Here is a 19950-nt window from a genome sequence, read left to right as displayed (position 1 = left end):
ATAACTGAGTCCTAAACTATCAGAATAAAGGCTGAAATAGAATATAATATTGATGACAGACAAAAATTTACCATTAACAATATTAATACAGTAAATAAAACACAATGTATATTTTAATATTAAAAGTGCCACTAAATCTATAATGTTTTTCATTAGGAGCATAAGCACAATTTACACTTACCTTTTGCTGTTAAATCTGAGTGCCACCAACTGCACAAATTAAATTCCACCAAGAACCTAAAGAAATGATCAAAATGTCTCATATTATTACATAGAACATTTTCAAAATATTAGCTCTGTGTTCCATCTTTAAACTGTCAGTACGGTGATACCATTTACCCCATTTCAAATAAAAGCAAACAAGAAACTGATGTTCAAGCTGCTGGCATAACTCCTGAGTTATCTTTTGCTATTGTTATATTTTCACTAGGCTTTATCTTGCCAGTGAAAAGTTATTCTGAAATTAACACTATCAAGATATTGTAACTACATCATTTTATAATCAAGAGCTTTTACATGAGAAAGCTCATTAAAATTCCCAGTGCATGGCAGCCCACAGCAATTTTACAGTTGACCATTATTTATAGTTATTCTTCATCATACAGAATATTTTGATTCTCTAGTAAAAAGCCATATGGTTAGAACTTTCCTGGCCATGATACAGAAATATAAATAAAATACTTTCTTATGCTTATTCCAGGATCCTAAATAATAAAATATTATTTTACTTCTAGTTGGAGAACGGACTTCATTAACCAGTGGCTAACTAGTTTTGTTTTGTTTTTTGGTCTAGATATCTATCGAGACAATACATTAGCCCATGAAAATATACTGTAGGTTTACTATTAAAAAAGTCAACTGAAATGTATCAAGCTTTTATTATAAATCTAATTAATGTGAAACCAACATGCAAAGTTAACCTTAATGACAAGAGACTACAAATTTTCAAATTCAGAATAGGAGAAGTGGGTTTCTTGAAATTTTTGATGTTGTTACAACCAGCAACAAAATCTCATTTGTAATATGATTTTTTTTCTGATATTTACTTTAAGAGACGTATTTCTATTCTGCAGACTGTTAACAGACAATTAATTACAGTTTCCAAGGTCATACTTCAAACTGTCTTTTCAAAAGCTCATAATACTTTTCAATTAAAACAAAATAGTTACGAGAAAAGATTGCTTCCTATTTATGGAGAGATTACATTTAAGCCTGCAATTGAGCTGTCTGAAAAGTACAATAATAAAACACACATCTTAGAATATTCTAAGTGATTTGTTTCCATAATAACACAAAATAGATTTTTTTTAAAGCTCTCCTTTCTTTTTGTGTGATTCTTCCATGTGCTTTTTTAGGCAATAGGTCCAATTTCTTTCAAAAGTCCATGCCCACTAATGCATCATCTATGTTCATTTAAAACATTGTGGGGATTAGATAAAGTCAACAATTAAATAACATGTGACAAGCACACCTTGATCTGGCATAAGTTTTAAAGGGTCCAACGTATAGAATACTTTATGAAATCACAAAATAACATAATGAATCACGAAGACAGTTTGTTCTATTGACTACAGCCCACCCAAGCAGCACTAAAAACAGCCAGACATTCATGTTAAATTTAACAGTAACCACAATAATAAATTTGGTTTGCGTATTGCAAGCTGCTAGACTGCTAAGCAAAGACATAAGGATATAAGTGACAACCATGAATAACTTATTAAAAGTTGCAATTATACATTCCTATAGTATATATTTTCTAAGACTTTTACACCAGAGATTTAATAATAAAGAAAAATGTTAGTGAATTAATAACATTTTTTTAAAAATAATTCAGTATGTAGGACAAAAAAGTATAAATATTCTTTAAATTCTTGACGAAATTTACTTACACGACAAGTTCAGTCATTATCCATTTTACTGCAGCAAAGAAGGCATTATAAGGCTGAAGAGAAGCAACTCGTTTAATAAAAAGGTAAAACATACAGTATTTGTACCTTAACTGAAGGCTTTATATAAAGACAATGGTATTTGAAACATATGGGTATCGTGTCAAAAAGTAGCAGAGCTTTATCTAGGAGCTTAAAAAGTAAGATACTGTATCTCAATGGCAACATTTTAAAACATTCAAACTACACAGTCATGAAATGTGCTTTACAAGTAAAACAAACGTGATCCAATGTAGGAGTTATCACTGAGAAACAAGGAAGTTCTGCAAATGATACTTAAATATTTTACCTCTAGGGGCTACTATTTCCTAGGCTAATGTGGAGGGAGTAGTACTGATAGATCACTTAAGCGTTTTCAAATTGTAATTCACAGAGTTGCCTCTCTGCAATGTAAATCTCTATTCCTCACCTCACCGCCCTTCATTGTAATTGGGATAGGAAAACTGACACAGCTTGAATTTACTTTTTCTATGTGAAGTCATCTGTGCCTTTCTGAAAGCCCAGCACCAGGGAATACTCAGAGTGTTAAAACATTTATTAATGTTTCCTATGTTTTGTGGGGAATTAATTAAACTCATAATTAAATTATTTTAAATTGAAGTAAAATGATCACTTTGGTTTTTATCGTGCTTTATACATTTAAAATATTTTACATAAAATATCAATAGGAATATTCATTTTGGGTAACCCATGCAGAATAGTTAGTTTCCTGAAATCTGAAATCCTGAAGTCCATCCTCTCACATATTTGTGCATAGATCTTTCAGCTCTGTAAGCTGTTTTGAGTTCTTTTAGATGACAAAGCATCAAGGCATAACTTTAAGCATATGCATAAACTTGACTATAATGGAACTACTCAGATGCTTGAAGTCATGCATATGCTTAAGAACCTTGCTGAATCAGCACCTTACTAAGGTCCCTATTGCAGGAACATCTGGAATACCTAGGCGCAATGGAAAAGGAATGGAATGTCAGCTTAAACTGTTTTATTTCTGATTTCTGGCAGGTGAAGAGGATGTCTAACTAAACAATGCCATTTTTTAAGAGCTCGGGGTCATGTTCTCCCCTAGGTATATGCTGTGCAGAGAGAAACAGAACAACCCTCATCACACAGAGGATGCTATATACAGCATTTCCTCTCTTAGGGAAGGGGAATTTAAGATACAATTTACATGAGTTATTGCAGCTTTGAGCAGCAGTAACTTCCCAACTGAAGCTTTCAGAGACCACAGAGCGGGTTTTGGCACATGGCTGGTCAACCCACAGCCAACTGCAGTATAGTGTATGTGACATCACTGCTAGAATGGGATGCTGAAGCGGTGCAGAACTAGCAAGGACTTTAAATATAACCTGAGACCAACATAATCTTGACCTATGAAGGACTGATTTATAGGAAAAAATAAATGAACTAAAGAGCTAAGTGATGACCAAAGAGGAGCTGGTCAGAAAATGAAATTTCCATTCAGTGGGAAATTCAGACAGTTCAAAAATTGTTTTAATGCAAAATTGGAAAATTCCATAGTTTCACACCCCAAAAAAATCTGAAAATCCTTTATTCTGATTTTTTTTCCATAATGTTGAATCACTTCATGTTGATAATGTCAAAACAATATAAAAATAAACACAATATTTTAACCTAATATAAAATTAATTAAAATGTTCCAACATTATCAATACAATATTGCAAAAGTTCTGAATTGAAATATGTTGATGCTATTGAAATTTTGCCATATTATCAAAATGAAACAAAAAAGGTGAAGTTATTCATTTAGATGTTTTCCTGGTGAAAATGTCATGGCAATTGACACTTTCCCATGAAATGTTTGATTTTGACTAAACTGCATTTTCTGATGGAAAACTTGTTCTGACATTTTTTTAAACCAGTTGTACTGACTGGTACATATATATATATATGAAATGTCCTAACACCAAAGAGGGAGAGGAATCATTTAATGTCATGATCTCGCGAAGGGAACCACCTGGGTGGCCCTTATCCTTGCACAGGTCCCTTGTTAACACTGGTTTATTAGTTTGGCTCATGGAGGTATAATTTGTAGTGAGTGAAATTAAGATAAGGAAAACTCAGGCTAAATATCTTTATTATGAGACCTATTTGGCTGTGGAATAGTCCGATAAGGGAAGGGCCAAAAATCCCATCACTTGGGACTTTTAAAACTAACTGTACTGTACAGAACAATCCAACACTGACAAAGAGATTGACCGGATGATCTATAGGTCTCTTGTCCATTTCTAACCTCTATTATTTTAATCCCATGGTCTACAGGCGTATTCTACAAATCCTGACTGTGCCGCATCTCCTGCTTTGCACAGTCACTCGTCCTGAGTGGATGATATGGTGGAACACTGTCTCTTTAAGACTTGTGCATATTGTGATGACTGTGTTCCACTTCTGCGCTATTTAATATGTGAAAAGGCGTACACAGTCCTAAACTTTCAACAGGGCCTTAAGACCAGTCTTACTTGTGCCTGTAATTGTACACACGTACACATGAGGTGGGAATATATCACATATGTGAACATGAACAGTATGTGTATGTGCAAATTGTACTGTAAGGTGCCTAACAGGCGATTTGCCTGTGCAAAGCTGTGGGCCAAGACACAAATGAGCTGCTTTTTAAAAACTGGCCCTAACTTCTCAGCCTACATTTTCTTTATACTTTCATTACAATCATGATAATTAGAGATGGGTGAACCAGCAGAGATAAAATAAACTCTGAGTGAAGCTTTGCCCGTCCTTCAGAGTGAAATAGATGTAAATCTCTTTTGAGAGTCCAAAAAAAAAAAAAAGGGTTATCTTTGATAGAAAATGTTCACCACATGTCTCAGTATATGCCACAATTTTCCAAGAAAGGTTTTTCTTCCAATATTCCCAGTGTGACCAGAAATAGGGAGTAATGACTATCTCTTGCAAAAATGCCTGCTTTTGAGATATAATTTTTGCATACCAAAGCGGTTAGGATAGTACAGCTTCCCACTCTGGGATGCTGATCCAGACTGAACTGACCCTCTGCCTCCCCCCAAAAAACCTTTTGACGTTTTCCCATTGCTGTTACTTTACAGACATTTTAAATCCCACATGCAAATCTGATTCAGAACATTCCATATCATTTAGCTGACAGCTTACAATTTGATCCTGAAAACACTTACTGCTTTGCATAGTGCTATATAGTCCCAATATGACAGTAGGTGTCTCTAAGGTCAGGCCTTTGCTTGGAAATGTTGTAGGCTAATGTGTACAGCAACTCCATATTTTCAAGTATTTAAAAATATGTGGGCTCATGCAAATACGTAAATGAAAATGTGGTAAAATGCATATGATTATTCAACAAGGCATAAAAGTTATACACAGATATTTGGACATCATCATAATATTTAAACATTTACCTAGCTGTTTAAGTAATTATGCTGACAGAACTATCAGGTTTAGCTTGTATATCTGTACTCAGGTACATTTAAAAAAAATCTGTGTAATAACTTTTTCTAGAGTGTATGGTATCAGTGAATAGGGCCCTTCAGTTTTGGAATTATTTTGTGGCAGCCTTTATATATGCATTTTTCATGCTAAATATTAACAAATTTGGTTAAAAACAATTCATTTTGTAATATTAATGAGATAATTCAACTATATACATCCAATCTAATGGTCCATTCTGGCTTTAAAAAAAAACTATGAATATTTTCTATTATAAAACACCCTAAAATTATTAACTGCAGCTTTGATCCTTTAATGACCAGGGGTCTGCTCAGGTGGAACACATTTGACTTCACTCAGGTTCTGAGAAGGCACAGGAGTCTGTATGCAGAGTTAGTTACAGGAACAAGAATGAAGTGGTCAGTGAAATTCCACTTTAGAAAAATCAGTCTGTTGTTCAGTTTACTGCAGAAGTGCAAAACAAGGTGCAGAAAACATTAACTTGAAGGCTTTAACAAAACCAACCACCCTATAATTAAAACCTCTCAACCCTTTTTTTTAACAAATTGTACATTTAAAAATTCCAGATCTTTGCCTAACGCAAACGTTTACAGTTAATTTAGGAAGTTATGAGAGTAGGTGTTCATAATGGGACAAATAACATGCTGACAGACCCTTAGCATTAGTAGTGCTAGTGGAAAAAGCTACCGTACAAGAGTTTGGACCCGTAAATCCTTAACACAGTGGATTTATTGATATAGAACCATTGTTCATATGGGATGGGATGGTACGATAAATGTAAGAGCTTTAATAGTTCCAAATAGCAATAATAGGCTTGCGATAACTACAATCAAAATATTACATCATATGTGTATATATATATATATATATATTTGCAACAATTTTCTGGTGATTTTATGGAAGGGTGCTCATAATGTTAACTATACTTACGTCCAGTAAGCTATGGGCACTGTCGCTACTCTCTTTGTTTGTTCTACACATGGCCTGGTAGTCATAAAGTGTAATTCTAAGAGAAGAACAGAAAACTGCTTGACTAGAAGAAGAAAACACACCAGAATAAAATGGTGAAATACAACAGGGTCTGCCCACAAAGTAGGCAGCAAAATAAAATTTAAAAGGGGGAAGTGGGAGTGAGGGGAGGGGAGGTCATTAAAATACATTCCAGACAAAGGAGCATAAAGGCAAGAAACACTGTAAAACTTTGTAAGGATTTTATCAGGCTGTGGGACAAAATGACGGCATAGTTGGGAGAAGAGAAAATAGGGACGCATACACATACAGTATAACAGATGGTGTGATAAACAATGCAAGGAAAAGGAGACTACACATTCAACAGGATGCTTAAACAATTAGATTTTGATTCTGGACTGAAATCTGCACATTTAGCCCCAGAAAGTGAAACAACCTATGCATTTGAGGGGCTACTTGTGCCACAGCACTCTCTGTACCCTCAAAAGTGAAGTAAGACATCTCCACCCATCCAGAGACCCCATGTACCAATTATCCCCTCCAAAGGTTGTGGCTTCCCAAGAAGTTGGAGGTTGAAGTTCAGTGTATTCAATAGTCCAACCAGCACGAGTGTAACGGTGCTCCTTTTTATGAGTGCAAAATATTTAATATGCATAGTGCTTGCTGTAATAAACAACTTATAGGAACCTCCTCAGATGCATAGTAAATAGGGAGCTCTCTGCCTGCTTGTGATTTTACCCATCTTTGACATAACTGAGAGATCTTGTGTAAAATCCAGCACTTAAGAGACAATGGAATTGTGACAATTTCTGTAAGAATGTGTCCATAGAACAATGAATCAATTGCACCCATCCACATCGTTGTTAACATCTGTGACAGATGAAATATTGATTTTAATCTTCATTTAATAAGTCATTACAAGTATGAATTAACAAAAGTTACTAATGTAAATTAAACATTCATTTAACGGTTTCACCATCAGAAGTATGAGAGAACACAAGTGGATGTGAATGGCTTATAAAAGCGTGAAAGGGGACTGCAGTGTTCTGTAACATTTGGCATGCCTCTAAGTGAAATGAAAAGCACATCACACTCTAGGGGTAGGCCATGGAAAGGATGCCACAGTGGCATGTCAAAGCCAAAGAGCCAGCTAATGACACACTTTTAACGTCACTCAGAGGCATTTTATACCATATACATGAAAGGCTGGCAATCCAAAGTGCAAAATGTTGCAGTCCATACTGTTAGGTAACTATATATAGTTTTGCTAATCTAAATTTGTGACTGGTCACTAAAAGGTTCTGAGAAATCATTCAAATATTATATATTAGTTACACAGTATATTTCTTTCTGGCTCAGATAAATTTTGACTAAGTGGTTTGGATCCTGCAGTTTCAGCTAAACATTTGGTATGTGTCACTTACTATATCTTATGTCCAGTAAAAAAATGGCGAGGAAGCCAGAGCTGTATTGGCCTGGCAGAAAGAGGCAAATGGTAGACAAAACGCATAACTAGAGACCTATACATGGGTGTAGGTTAAACACTGACCATATTTGGCAGAATCACGCCCACAGCCAGATCCGCGCACACAGATCTGCCAAGACAAACAGAGCAGTACATGGTGTAAGTTGTGCTGCCCTTATGGCATGCAGAAATACACCACTTCTTCTAGCTTTCCCCCTCCTCCCTGCTAGCCACGGTTACACTTTCCAAGCCTCTCCATCTCCAGTCTTGGCTCCTGTGTTTCACTCCTCTGTATCTAAGAACCATGCACTGCTCTTATCCATGCATGGAACCACTGTTGTCAACATGTGTTAAGCACACAAAGAAGAGCAGTTTCCAGGCTTTAATTGTTCTATGCAGAATTGCCAAAGAGGTCTACTTCTCTGAAATGCCCCCACTCTCCCATGCCCCATTGTCTATTCTTAGAGTAAAGTAGGGTTCAGTTTTCATTCCTTTCATGGTATGTTTACTATAATCAATAAGAGTACTGCAAAGATGGTATTTGAAAAGTTCAATCAAATAATCTAATGTCAGCTTCATCTACTATAAGAGGTTTGTTAATCTGCAGATTGCTTTATCCTGCATAGAAGTTTTAATGAAATTATATTACTATGTACCACTTAGAACATCTGTTATAATTATCATTTAGACTCCAGTGTTAAATATTGGAAGATGTCTTTAAATTTTTTTTTTGCAATATTAACTCTTGTAAATACTATGATTGTATAAGTGAAATTTTGTGTGTAATTTCTTTACTAAACATACAATGATAAAGGTTAATAAAATATTGCAATATGAATTCAAACAAGTAATTTTTAACTGAATAAACCTGGTTATATAGGCTGATTCTTGAGGATTGTATTGTTTTGGAAAAATCTAAGATTGCTCTTATTGTTTATAACACCTATGTTAAAACATATAGTTAAATAGAATTTTACTTTGCTGTAAGGCACACGGAGAGAGTTATAACAGAGAGCCTTAAAATCAAGGTGCTATTGCTGGGCTGGAGCGACACAAACCCATGTGTGTATGATATTGCAATTTGTTTATAGTCTTTTCTAAATATATTAAAGTGTTTCCAGAGAGAAGCTTCCGGTTACAGACGGAAAGTATAGGAAAGTCGCTTTCAAAACAGAGACAATGTAGCCAGGTGGAAAAAAACCTGAATCTTAAGGAAAGCTGCATTACAGACACAGTTTTCCCAATAAAGGCCTGGAATAAATCCTGCTTTTGTGAAGGAAGTACTGATGTTGTTACAACATGTGCTATTTAACAATGGCTATTAAATCCTACCATACTGAGTAAAATAAGTGTTATGCTGCTTTTCAAAGGGTCAGCTTCAATGCTACTGAAAACCTGCATCTTTCCAAAGACAATTCAAACAACATCAACAACAAAGGATGCGCAGATCACATTAGAAAAAAGTATGACTGTCGACATCCTCATAAGGTCTAATTCTTCACCAATGAAAGCCAATGGGAAGATTGCAGTAACTGTGAATGGCCACAGGATGATGCCCATAATGAGGCTGAAATTTGAACACTACAACATGTTGAAACAATTCAGGACTTTCATTCAACGTCACTATTAACAGATATTAAAGTTCAATACAAATGGGTTCTACAGCATTCACAAATTCAAATGCCAGCTTTCTTTTATTCTTGAAAATGTGTTACAGCTCTAAGATTTCCTGTACATCAAAATGGTAAAAGATGTCTAGTGCTATTACTTGCAAACACTACTGTAGTATGAATAGCCAAAGTAGTGATCCTAGATTCTGTAGTGCTTCTGTGTAAAGAGTTCATTTCTACAGTATTATTTTAATGTTAATGTCATTCTAAGATGTTATAAAATATTTTTTCCTCAATATTTAGACAGGTTTAACTAAATGTTACAAAAAGAAAGACTTCTAGATTACTAGCCATTCTGAAGTGATTGTATTGCTATTTGAAAAGTTTGTGGCTACCTGTGTCATGTTCAGCTGCTTATAGTTAAAGAACATGATAATTGCCAGCTTTCCCTCTGATCTAAATTTAAACCCATCTAGTTATGCCCAACCCAAGCCTGATGAATTCTTAGCATTAGTAGATTATTCTTGCCAGAGAGAACATGCCTGAGTCTTTATGACATCACTGTATTGTTAACTGCCCACATTTCCAAACTTTATCATTGCCATTGAAGTCCACAGAACAGTTGCTTTCAAAATCTGATATATGACAGATATGGACTATATATAAAACTTAAAGTAATGGAAAACAAATTTTCAACAGCTAACGGTGCACCTCTGTTTTAGATAAACTTGGGGGACATATCCATTTTGGTGAAACTCTTTTATAGTCAGTTTCCTGATACAGTAAATTCAAGTGTTGCACTTTACAATGTACTTGTACTTGAGTAAAAATCTGGTTCAAGAAAATTAAACATCTAACCCAAAATCACCAGGAAGGCCAGAGAGGGGACCATGCCTGATGGTATTTTTCGCATGCAGCTTCCTACAGTGAGCTGTACCTCCCTTGTGGGATATAGGCCTACATTGCTGCGCATGCACTAGAGGTAGAAGGTTTCTCCCAGGTTATCTCTAGGTCCTGCTAGTTGTCTTCAGATCAGTGTTTGGCTGCACCCCAACTCTATTAGGGCTGTCACCTCTACCTCAATGATCTACATGGAGACTAGATTCTTGGTCAGGCTGCTTTTCTAGCCCAGGTGTCTGCCATCCATGCCTGCCCAGAGGAGCAATCCATGAAGGAGCAGTCACAGCAGAAATGACCTGTTGCTAGCACAAAAAAGTAAGTCCAAGTTGAGGGTTTTTTTTCCCCACCCCTGACTGCACAGGGGAGGTGAGACTCTTGTGGCAGGTATTTCTTCGGGACTGGTCTCTCCTCTCACCCTTTCTTCCCCTTGGAACCAGTCTTCCAGGGCTTTGTTGTAGCCATGGACTGGCTGGGGGTGCCAGACCAGGCATGCAGTTCCCCAATGAGTTGCCCCCTCAGCAGGCCGGAAGGTCAGCTGGGGTGAGCATCTTTGGTCTTGAGTGGCCCCACTGTCAGGCCCGCAGCTGCCAGCCTGATTGCCTCAGCCAATGTCTCAGGCCGATGTTGTCGCACCCACTCTCACCCCTGCAGTTGGGAGAACCTGCACCACTTGTTTGGCTACATGTCCCCCTGTCTGTCTGTTGGGCTGGAGCCACTGCCAAGAGTGTTCCGTAAGGCTGGTCACTGCTCATAACTGGGTCCCCAAGGGACATCTTTCCCAACAGAAGCACTACCGGGGGGTTTCTGCCATGATACGGAAGTGTCCAAGATGGCCACCTTGACCTTAGCATAGTCTTGGGCTTCTGTGGCATCAAAGTTCCAGTACACAGCTTGAGCAAGTCCAGTAAGATATGGTGCCTGCAAAACAGCCCTGTATGCGGATAGCCATCAAGCTGCTGTGATGACCCTTTTGAAAGTGGCCGAGAAAGCTTTGGAGTAATCTTCTGGCCCTGTTTTTGTGAGTCTTACAGGGACGTTCGTAATTGTGGTGGGGATCAAGGTACCAGCCGCCATGTTTGCATTTGCCCCTGGGGGTTGTAAAATGGCCATCACATGTTGAAGCAGGCTTTGTTGCTGTTCCTGCTGTTGTGTTGCCTGCTCCTGGATATGCTGTTATTGCTGTTGTTGGGCCGTCATACGCTGGAACACCTGGTTCTGCTGCTGTTGCTGCTGGCTGTCCATCAGCCACTTCAAAAATTTGTCGAAGTGCATTTTTCTTCTCTCTCTCTCTTCCCTCTTTTTCTTCCCTTCCAGTTCTTCTTCTCATGGTCTTACAGCAGACCCAGGGTGAATGCTCACATTCTCCACCAAGTTGGGATGGTTGCCACTTGATAGAAGCATCACCCAGTGGTTAGGGAGGGAGTTCCTCCTTAGTGCAGAGGGTGGTTGGTAGGGGAGCCCAGGCTCTACCCAGGTCCCTGGGAGGATTACCAAGGGCCAGACACCCAAGAATGCCTTACAATTACCCTATCTGGGCCACTTCCTACCCCCCATTCCATAGTCCATGCTTTTCCATCTATAACAACAGGTGCTGAAGAAAAGGTATCAACTGTACCTTTAGTCTGTCTAGGGCCACCAGAATGGCTCCCCTTTTCCTAGAAGAGCCGCTGCAGAATCCCTTCTTAGGAGCTCCCAGGGCATATCTTTCTCCCTGCCTTATCTGCCCCTTTCTGAGTGGTCTGGCTTCCTTTTAAGCTCCATCTGGAGCATGCTCTGCAGGTGCGGCTGGGTGAGGTTGTCTGGGCCCAGATAGATCTTTTAACCCCTTGAGTCCTAGTGCAGGGTTGATACATCCCATCACAACCAGCAGCACAGGTTATACTAACTTATGTATTACTTTCAGCTAGATCTTCAGCATGTGTTTTACTTTCTACTTATCAATGTCAAACATAGGACAGTTACCTGTTCTGTAACTGGCGTTCTTCGAGATGTGTTGCTCATGTCTATTCCACAGTAGGTGTATGTGCTCGCCACGTGCACCGGTGCCGAAAGTTTTTCCCTTAGCAGTATCCGAACTGGGGGGAGCACTGCGGCGACCCCTGGAGTGGCGCCTGTATATCACGCTATAAGGGGAGCCATGGGCTCCCCCCATCCTCGATTCCTTCTTGCCAGACAACTCCAACAGCGGGGAAGGCGGGTGGGGTGTGGAATAGACATGAGCAACCCATCTCGAAGAACACCAGTTACGGAACAGGTAACTGTACTTTCTTCTTTGAGTGATTGCTCATGTGTATTCCACAGTAGGTGATTCCAAGCAATTTCTGCTGGAGGTGGGTAGGAGTTCACGATAGTTCGGGATGAAGTACCGCCCTGCCAAACCCGGCATCATCCCTCAACTGGGAGATGATCATGTAATGTGAAGTAAATGTGTGAATTCAGGCCCAAGTGGCCGCCCTACAAATGTCTTGGATAGGGACATGGGCTACATAGGCCGCTGATGAAGCCTGAGCCCTCGTAGAGTGCGCCCTAACGATCGGTGGTGGGGGCACCCCTGCCCGATCATAGCACATGCGTATGCACAAAGTGATCGAGCAGGAAAGCCACTGGGTGGAGATAGGTTGCTCCCTTGCACACTTGGCCAAGGCAATAAAGAGTTGCGAGGATTTCTGGAACTGTTTGTTCCGATCCAGATAAAAAGCCAGTGCCCTACGCACATAGAGCATGTGGAGGCAGCGTTCCTCGTTTGAGGAATGGGGCTTAGGACAGAGCATGGGAAGAAACATGCTCTGGTCCATATGGAAGGCGGAGACCACCTTCGGGAGGAACGCCGGGTATGGGCGGAGCTGGACTTTATCCATGTGGAAGACGGTATAGGGGGGTTCCGAGGTTAAGGCCCTAAGCTCCGAGACACGCCTGGCCAACATGATCGCTACAAGGAAGGCCACCTTCCATGAGAGGTGGCCAGGGGTTCAAAAAGAGGTCCAGTGAGACAGGACAAGACCAAGTTTAGGTGCCATTGTGGCACGGGGGGGTCTAGAGTATGGGAACAAACAGTCAAGACTCTTCAGGAAATGGGAGGTCATCGAGCGGGAGAAGACCAAATGCCCTTGCACCGGCGGGTGGAAGGCTGATATGGCCACCAGGTGCACCCTGACTGAGGCAGGTGCTGGTCCCTGGGCCCTAAATGATAAGAGGTAGTCCAGGATAAGCTGCAGAGGTGTGATTGAGGGGGAGACCCCCCCCACTCACTCGCCCACCTGGCGAACCTGTACCACTTCGCCAGGTACATCTGACGCGTGGAGGTACATCCTGCTTTCTGGGAGGACTCACCTTACCTGCTCCGAACACCTGTTCTCCTCCTCGTTTAGCCACAGAGCAGCCACGCTGTCAGGTGGAGCGTGGCCAGATTGGGATGGAGGAGGCGGCCCTCATCCTGGGAGAGGAGGTCCGGGCGGAGCAGCAGCGCCCTCGGGGGGGCCGCCAAGAGGCATAGGAGGGGCCTGTACCAGTGTTGATGGGCCCACGTCGGGGCTATGAGAATCACTCTCACGGTGTCTGCCTTCACCTTCTGAAGGACCTTGGCAATGAGGGTGGAAGGCATAGAGGAGCTGGCCCGACCACCGTAGTAGGAACGCATCGGAGCAGAACCGAGGGCAACGCTGGTTCTGGTGGGTTGCAAACAGGTCGATATGGGGAACTCTCCACTCTCAGAAGAGCCAGTGAGTGACCTCTGAGTGGAGTGACCACTCATACTGGGGGGAGAAGACCCTGCTGAGGCGGTCTGCTTGCATATTGCGGATGCCCGGGAGGTGGGCCACCCTCAGGGAGATATCGTGGGCTATACAGAACTCCCATAGGTTCAGGGCTTCCTGGCAGAGGGCTAGGGAGCACATCCCGCCTTGCCAGTTGATATAGTACATGGCAGCGGTGTTGTCTGTGAGGACCCTGACCACCTTGCCGCAGAGGTGCGTGTAGAAAGCCCCACACGCCAATCGCACTGCCCTGAGCAATTTGACATTTATGTGAAGGGACAGGTCTGGGGTCTGCACGTTCCCTATGTGAGCTCCCCAGCCGAGGTCCGAAGCATCGGACACCAGGTCTATGGACGGGTGGGCATCCCGAAAGGGAACTCCTTGCAGCATATTGCTCGGGCAAGACCACCATTGAAGGGAAGCTAGTATCAGGGACGGAATCGTGAGCACCTTGTCTAGGCTGTCCCAAGCTTGAGAGAATTGGGACGCTAGCCAGATCTGGAGGGGCCTCATTCGGACCATGTACATACATGCCGCCATGTGACCCAGAATTCGAAGGCACGCCCTCGCCGTGGTTACTGAGAAAGCCATGACTGAGGCGATAAGATCCCTTACGGTCTTGAACCTGTCCAAGGGAGAGAGGCTGTGGCCCTCGTGGAGTCCAGCAGGGCCCCAATGAACTCTATGCGCTGAACGGGAACTAATGGTGATTTGGTCTCGTTCACCACTAGGCTGAGACCAAAGCATGTCGATAGGAGCAGCTCCACATGGGTCTTTACCTCGGAGCGGGTGTCATAAACAGATAGTTAAGGGTTAATGCCTCTTTTACCTGTAAAGGGTTAAGAAGTTCACCTAGCCTAGATGACACCTGACCAGAGGAACCAATGGGGGAACAAGATGTTTCAAAAGGAAGGAGGGAAGTTTTCCTTTGTTTAGTCAGCTTCAGTTTCAGCCGGAGTGAAAAAGATCAAGGAACCAGACTCTTATCAGAGTAGTAAGTTTTAGAAAGGAATAAATAGGTTTATGTTTATTTTCTTTGTAACTTGTCTTGGTACCATTAAGGGAATTATCAAATTTGGGTATTCTTGTGTGTACTAAGATTTTTGCCCAGGGGAACATCCTCTGTGTTTTGAATCTGTTGTCTGTGAGAGTAGCTGGTATGCTAATCTCTCCCAGAGGGTTTTCTTTTACCTTTCTTTTCTTAATTAAAAGCCTTTTTCTTAATATCTGACTGATTTTTTCCTTGTTTTAAGATCCAAGGGTGTTGGATCTGGATCCACCAGGAGTTGGTGGGAGAAAGGAGGGGAGATGGTTAATTTCTCCTTGTTTTAAGATCCAAGGGGTTTGGATCTGTGTTCACCAGGAAATTAGTGAAGTCTCTCAAGGCTACCCAGGGAAGAAAAGTAGTGCTTGGGGGTGGTGGCAGCGATACCAGATCTAAGTTGGTAATTAAGCTTAGAAGTGTCCATGCAGGTCCCCACATCTGTACCCTAAAGTTCAGAGTGGGGAAGGAAACTTGACAGCGGGATTCCCCCTTGAGGAGCCAGTTGTCCAGGTAAAGAAAGATCTGTATGCCCTCCCGCCTGAGATAGGCCGTTATCACAGCCATACATTTTGTAAAGACCCTGGGTGCCGTGGATAGGCCACAAACTGGTAGTGGTCCACCCCCACCAGAAAGCGGAGGAAGCGCCTGTGCCCCTCGAATATATGGATGTGAAAATACGCGTCCTGAAGGTCCAGAGCCGCGTACCAGTCCCTGGGGTCCAGGGAGGGGATAATAGAGGCCAGGGACACCATGCGGAACTTGGAACGGACTAGAAACCGGTTTAGGTCCCGCAAGTCCAGGATGGCCCTGAAGCCGCCTTTGGCCTTCGGGATCAAGAAGTACCAGGAGTAGAACCCTTTGCCCTGGAATTCTACGGGTACTCTTTCCACCACCCCCAGGTGCAGTAGCCAGTCCACCTCCTGCCCCAGGAGGCGGACATGCTCCAGGTCCCCCTGGTCACCATGGAGGGCAGGTGATTGGGTGGGGGCAAGGTGAACTGCAACATGTAGCCCTTGGAAATGGTACTGAGGACTCACTGATCCGATGTTATGCGGGACCACGCCCTGCAGAAGGCAGACAATCAGTGCAGAACACAAGCTTTATTAAATAGGGGGTCTCCCTAGCAACAGGCCCAGTGCCCCCCTGCAAATTATCAAAACTGCCTCTTTCCCTGCCTCTTGCCCTTGGAGGGCCCAGGCTGCGGGGCAGAGTAGGATTGCCACTGAGACCAGCGTTTCTGGTCTCTGGGCCTTTTATACAGGGTCTCATATCTGCTCCTTGCAGGTTGAGCCGCCGGAATCGATTTGGCCTTGTCCTTAGCCAGAGGGACGTAGAGGCCCAAGGTCTGCAAAGTAGTGCGGGAATCTTTCATCCCATTCAGCCTGAAGTCCATCTGGTCCGCAAAGAGCGCCTTCCCAACAACAGGAGCCATGACGCCCTGCACATGGAAATCACGGAAGCCATCGAGCGGGCCGCAGTGTCAGCTGCATCCGACGCCACTTGCAGGACCACTTTAGCTGCCACTGCCCCCTCTTCCACCAGCGCCTTGAAGTCCTTCCTATCCTGATCTGGGAGGAGGGGCTAGAACTTAGGCAGAGACTCCCAAAGGTTAAAGTCATACCTGCTCAGTAAGGCCTGGTAGTTGGCTACCCTAAGCTGGAAACTCACAGAGGACCAAAGCTTTCTCCCAAAGGAGTCCAGCCGTCTGGCGTCCTTATTTTTGGAGGTGGGTGCAGGCTGGCCCTGTCGCTCCCTGTGGTTTACCGATTCTACCACAAGCAAGTTGGGTGCCGGGTGGGAATAGAGGTATTCATGGTCCTTGGTCAGTACAAAGTATTTCCTCTCCGCCTTCTTGGAGATAGGGGCCAAGGAGGCAGGGGTTCGCCACAGGGTGTTGGAGATGTTGGCAATACCCCGGTGCAGGGGCAGAGCCACGCGGCCCAGTGCCAAGGGAGACAGAACATTGAAGAGGGAATCGGATGGACCCTCCATCTCCTCGGCCTGCAGCTGGAGGCTGGAAGCCACCTGCTTTAGCAGGTTTTGGTGTGCTTTGAAGTCCTCCTGTGGGACTGATGGTGGAGGCACCGATATGGTGTCATCCGGTGCCGGGGAGAGGGCCTGCACAGAACCAAGAGCCTCGGTCAGTGTCAGGGTGTCGAGCCCCAGATCAGAGTCCGGGCGCGGGTCCGCTGACTTGTGACCCGCCGACTTGTCCCGTAGGCAGCCAGACGAGGCTGATGGAGCCTAAGACGCTCTGGCGACCGAACGAGCCCCTGTCCGGGCTGGCATCGGTGGCCATGGTGCCCAGTGGCACCACTGTCCCTGCCACAGGGCCCCTTGCCATTGACCCGGCTGAGAGCCCAGTGGCACTATCTGTCCTGGCTGAACAGCGCAAACCGAGGATGGGTGGACCAGGTACCAAGGCCAAGGTCACTGATGAATGCTCGGTGCCCCGGGAGCGGTAGGAACAGTGCCTGTGATGCCGTCTCCCTCGGGACCTGGACCTCGATGTCGAGCAATGGTACTCGCCTGAAGAACTACTTCAGTACCTGTGATGGTGACGCGAGGTCCGGTGCCCCGGTGCTCAGGCACCCCAGGGGGAGTCTCAAGAACGATGTCTAGCTGATCGGGAGCTGGAATGGGAACAACGATGTCTATCCCATCGAGAGTGGCTGCGGTACCCACGCTGCGCAGGGGAGTGTTCCTGGTGCCTCTCTTGGTGCCTATGCTCACTGGCAGGAGGTGTCAGGGGTCCTTGTGACTCCCGTCCCGACAGCGACCCGGATGGTCTGGCCAGCGTCGAGGGTGGGCGGGAGCTGCAAGATTTGTGGCCACTGTGTGCCGAGCGGTGCGGGGAGCGAGCCTCGGAGTGGGAACTGTGGCTGGCTGGGGAGGTCTGGTGGGCACCCAATGGAGGCTTGCCATGAGACCTGGGGCCCATGTCCCTGTGTGTGCTCCGGACTGGCAGGCTCATAATGTCCTTCGCAGCCTGCTTCGCCTCCGGCATCGACGCCAGCCATACCTGTGGGGATGCACGGGCCGACAGTGCCGGGCTGCTCCACTCCACATGAGTCGGAGGTCTTGAGCCCGGGGGGGACCGAGGGCAACCCAACGCCTCCCCATTTTCCTTGTCACGGAGCCGCTGTGAGGCAGGGCCCTTCTCTTGCTTTTTGGAGGGAGAGTGGTGCCGACTGGTCGAAGGGGCCTTGCTATGCACCGACGATGCGGTGGCCGGCGCCGAATCCGATTGGTGTGCTGGTGTTGGGGCCAGCGCTGACTCCATCAGGAGAGCTCGAAGTCTAATGTCTCTCTCCTTCTTAGTCCTGCAGATCTTACAATGGTCACTGATGTGAGTCTCACCCAGGCAGCAGAGACACTCAGTGTGTGGGTCACTCTTAGGCATAGAGCAGCGACAGGAGTCGCATGACTTGAATCCTGGACAACTGGAGAAATGATCCACGAATGGTACCACTAAGGTCGAGAAGAAAAGGCTGCAGCAGAGCTGGAGCACAAAGTTCCGACTACCTTCACTGGTGGCAAGAAGGAACTGAGGGTGGGGGGAGCCCATGGCTCCCCTTATAGTGTGATATACAGGCACCACTCCAGGGGTCACCGCAGTGCTCCCCCAGTATGGATACTGCTAAGGGAAAATGCTTCTGGCACCTGTGCACGTGGTGAGCACGCACACCTACTGTGGAATACACATGAGCAATCACTTGAAGAAGAATCTTATTTACAAATATACTAGCAAAGATATGCAACTGAATAAAAGATACTAATTTTCTTACCAATTCAAGATATTATGGCATATATGTAATTTATACGAATAACAAGCTTAATATGGTTCTGTCTTGTAACTTATGCAAGCCCCGATTCTGTAAGAAAGGAGGAAATGCACACAAAGGAAAGCAGGGAAATTGTCAATGAGAGTAGCCCTGTGCCAAAGTGAGTAATTAACACAATCTTCTTCCAAAATTTAGCAAACTAAATTCTGACCCTGAGTCATCTTAGCTTAATGGATGTGCCTGTGAGCAACTGTTAGATTCACCTCTAACGCTCCTTTTAATATCACCTAATCATGATCCCATAACAAATGCAGGTACTGCATACTCAGATTCCCAAGGGTCAGCGGACAACACTATGGTACTTTACAACAAACTATTTTTCAGCTATGTGATGAAACATGCACAGTACATTGCAAATAAATGTTGTGAAATTATTACCATTAGGGGACTGGATGACTGGTAGGGGACATGGAATTTAACATCTAGGCTGTGAGTTGAAATCCCACCCAGGTAGACAGTGACTGAATACAGGGCCACCCAGAGAATTCAGGGGGCCTGGGGTCTTCAGGGCACTTTGGCGGTGGGTCCCGGAGCGAGTGAAGGACCCGCCGCCGAAGACCCAGAGGAGAAGGAGCCCTCACTGCTGAATTGCCACCGAAGACCCGGAGCAGATGCAGCTCCGGGTCTTCGGCAGCGGGTCCTTCATTCGCTCTGGGTGTGTTCAGAGGCACTGAAGGACCTGCCGCCGAAGACCCGCTGAAAACTCTTGTCGGGGGGGGCCCTGAAAACTCTTGTGGGGGCCTGGGGCAAATTGCCCCGCTTGCCCCACCCCCAGGCGGCCCTGACTGAATAGCTTTTATATGAAGGGTACTCAGTGGCCTGTGTGAAATGCATTGGTGGGTCTCAGTCCAGTTCCAATGGACACATGTTCACCTCCTCAAATACAGTTGGCATCCTTGCTTGAATTCTCAGCAGAAGGGCAAGATTTAATGAGCATGGAGAGTGAACTAGCCTCTCAGGCCTAG

General features: G+C 44.1%; 1 protein-coding gene across 16 annotated transcripts in view; it reads right to left on the bottom strand.

Moving 5' to 3' along the window:
- CACNA2D3 (calcium voltage-gated channel auxiliary subunit alpha2delta 3) overlaps nucleotides 1–19950 on the bottom strand; it is an 839197-nt gene that overhangs the window by 30233 nt on the left and 789014 nt on the right. For 14 of the 16 annotated variants that reach the window (XR_005582636.1, XM_039480709.1, XM_039480711.1 and 11 more), the window contains 3 exons: nucleotides 6330–6405; nucleotides 1890–1942; nucleotides 182–237 (listed from right to left, as the gene is read on the bottom strand). Coding sequence is in view for 14 of the 16 variants with exons in the window: in XM_039480709.1 (XP_039336643.1) it covers nucleotides 182–237; nucleotides 1890–1942; nucleotides 6330–6405 (185 nt within the window). In the remaining 2 variants the exon portion in view is untranslated. The remainder of the gene's footprint in view (nucleotides 1–181; nucleotides 238–1889; nucleotides 1943–6329; nucleotides 6406–19950) is intronic. The other 2 variants (XR_005582637.1, XM_039480704.1) reach the window with 1 other exon arrangement.

Source organism: Mauremys reevesii, linkage group 7, assembly GCF_016161935.1.
Source record: "Mauremys reevesii isolate NIE-2019 linkage group 7, ASM1616193v1, whole genome shotgun sequence".
Classification (NCBI taxonomy): Eukaryota; Metazoa; Chordata; order Testudines; family Geoemydidae; genus Mauremys; species Mauremys reevesii.
This window is presented reverse-complemented; position numbering and strand designations above follow the sequence as displayed.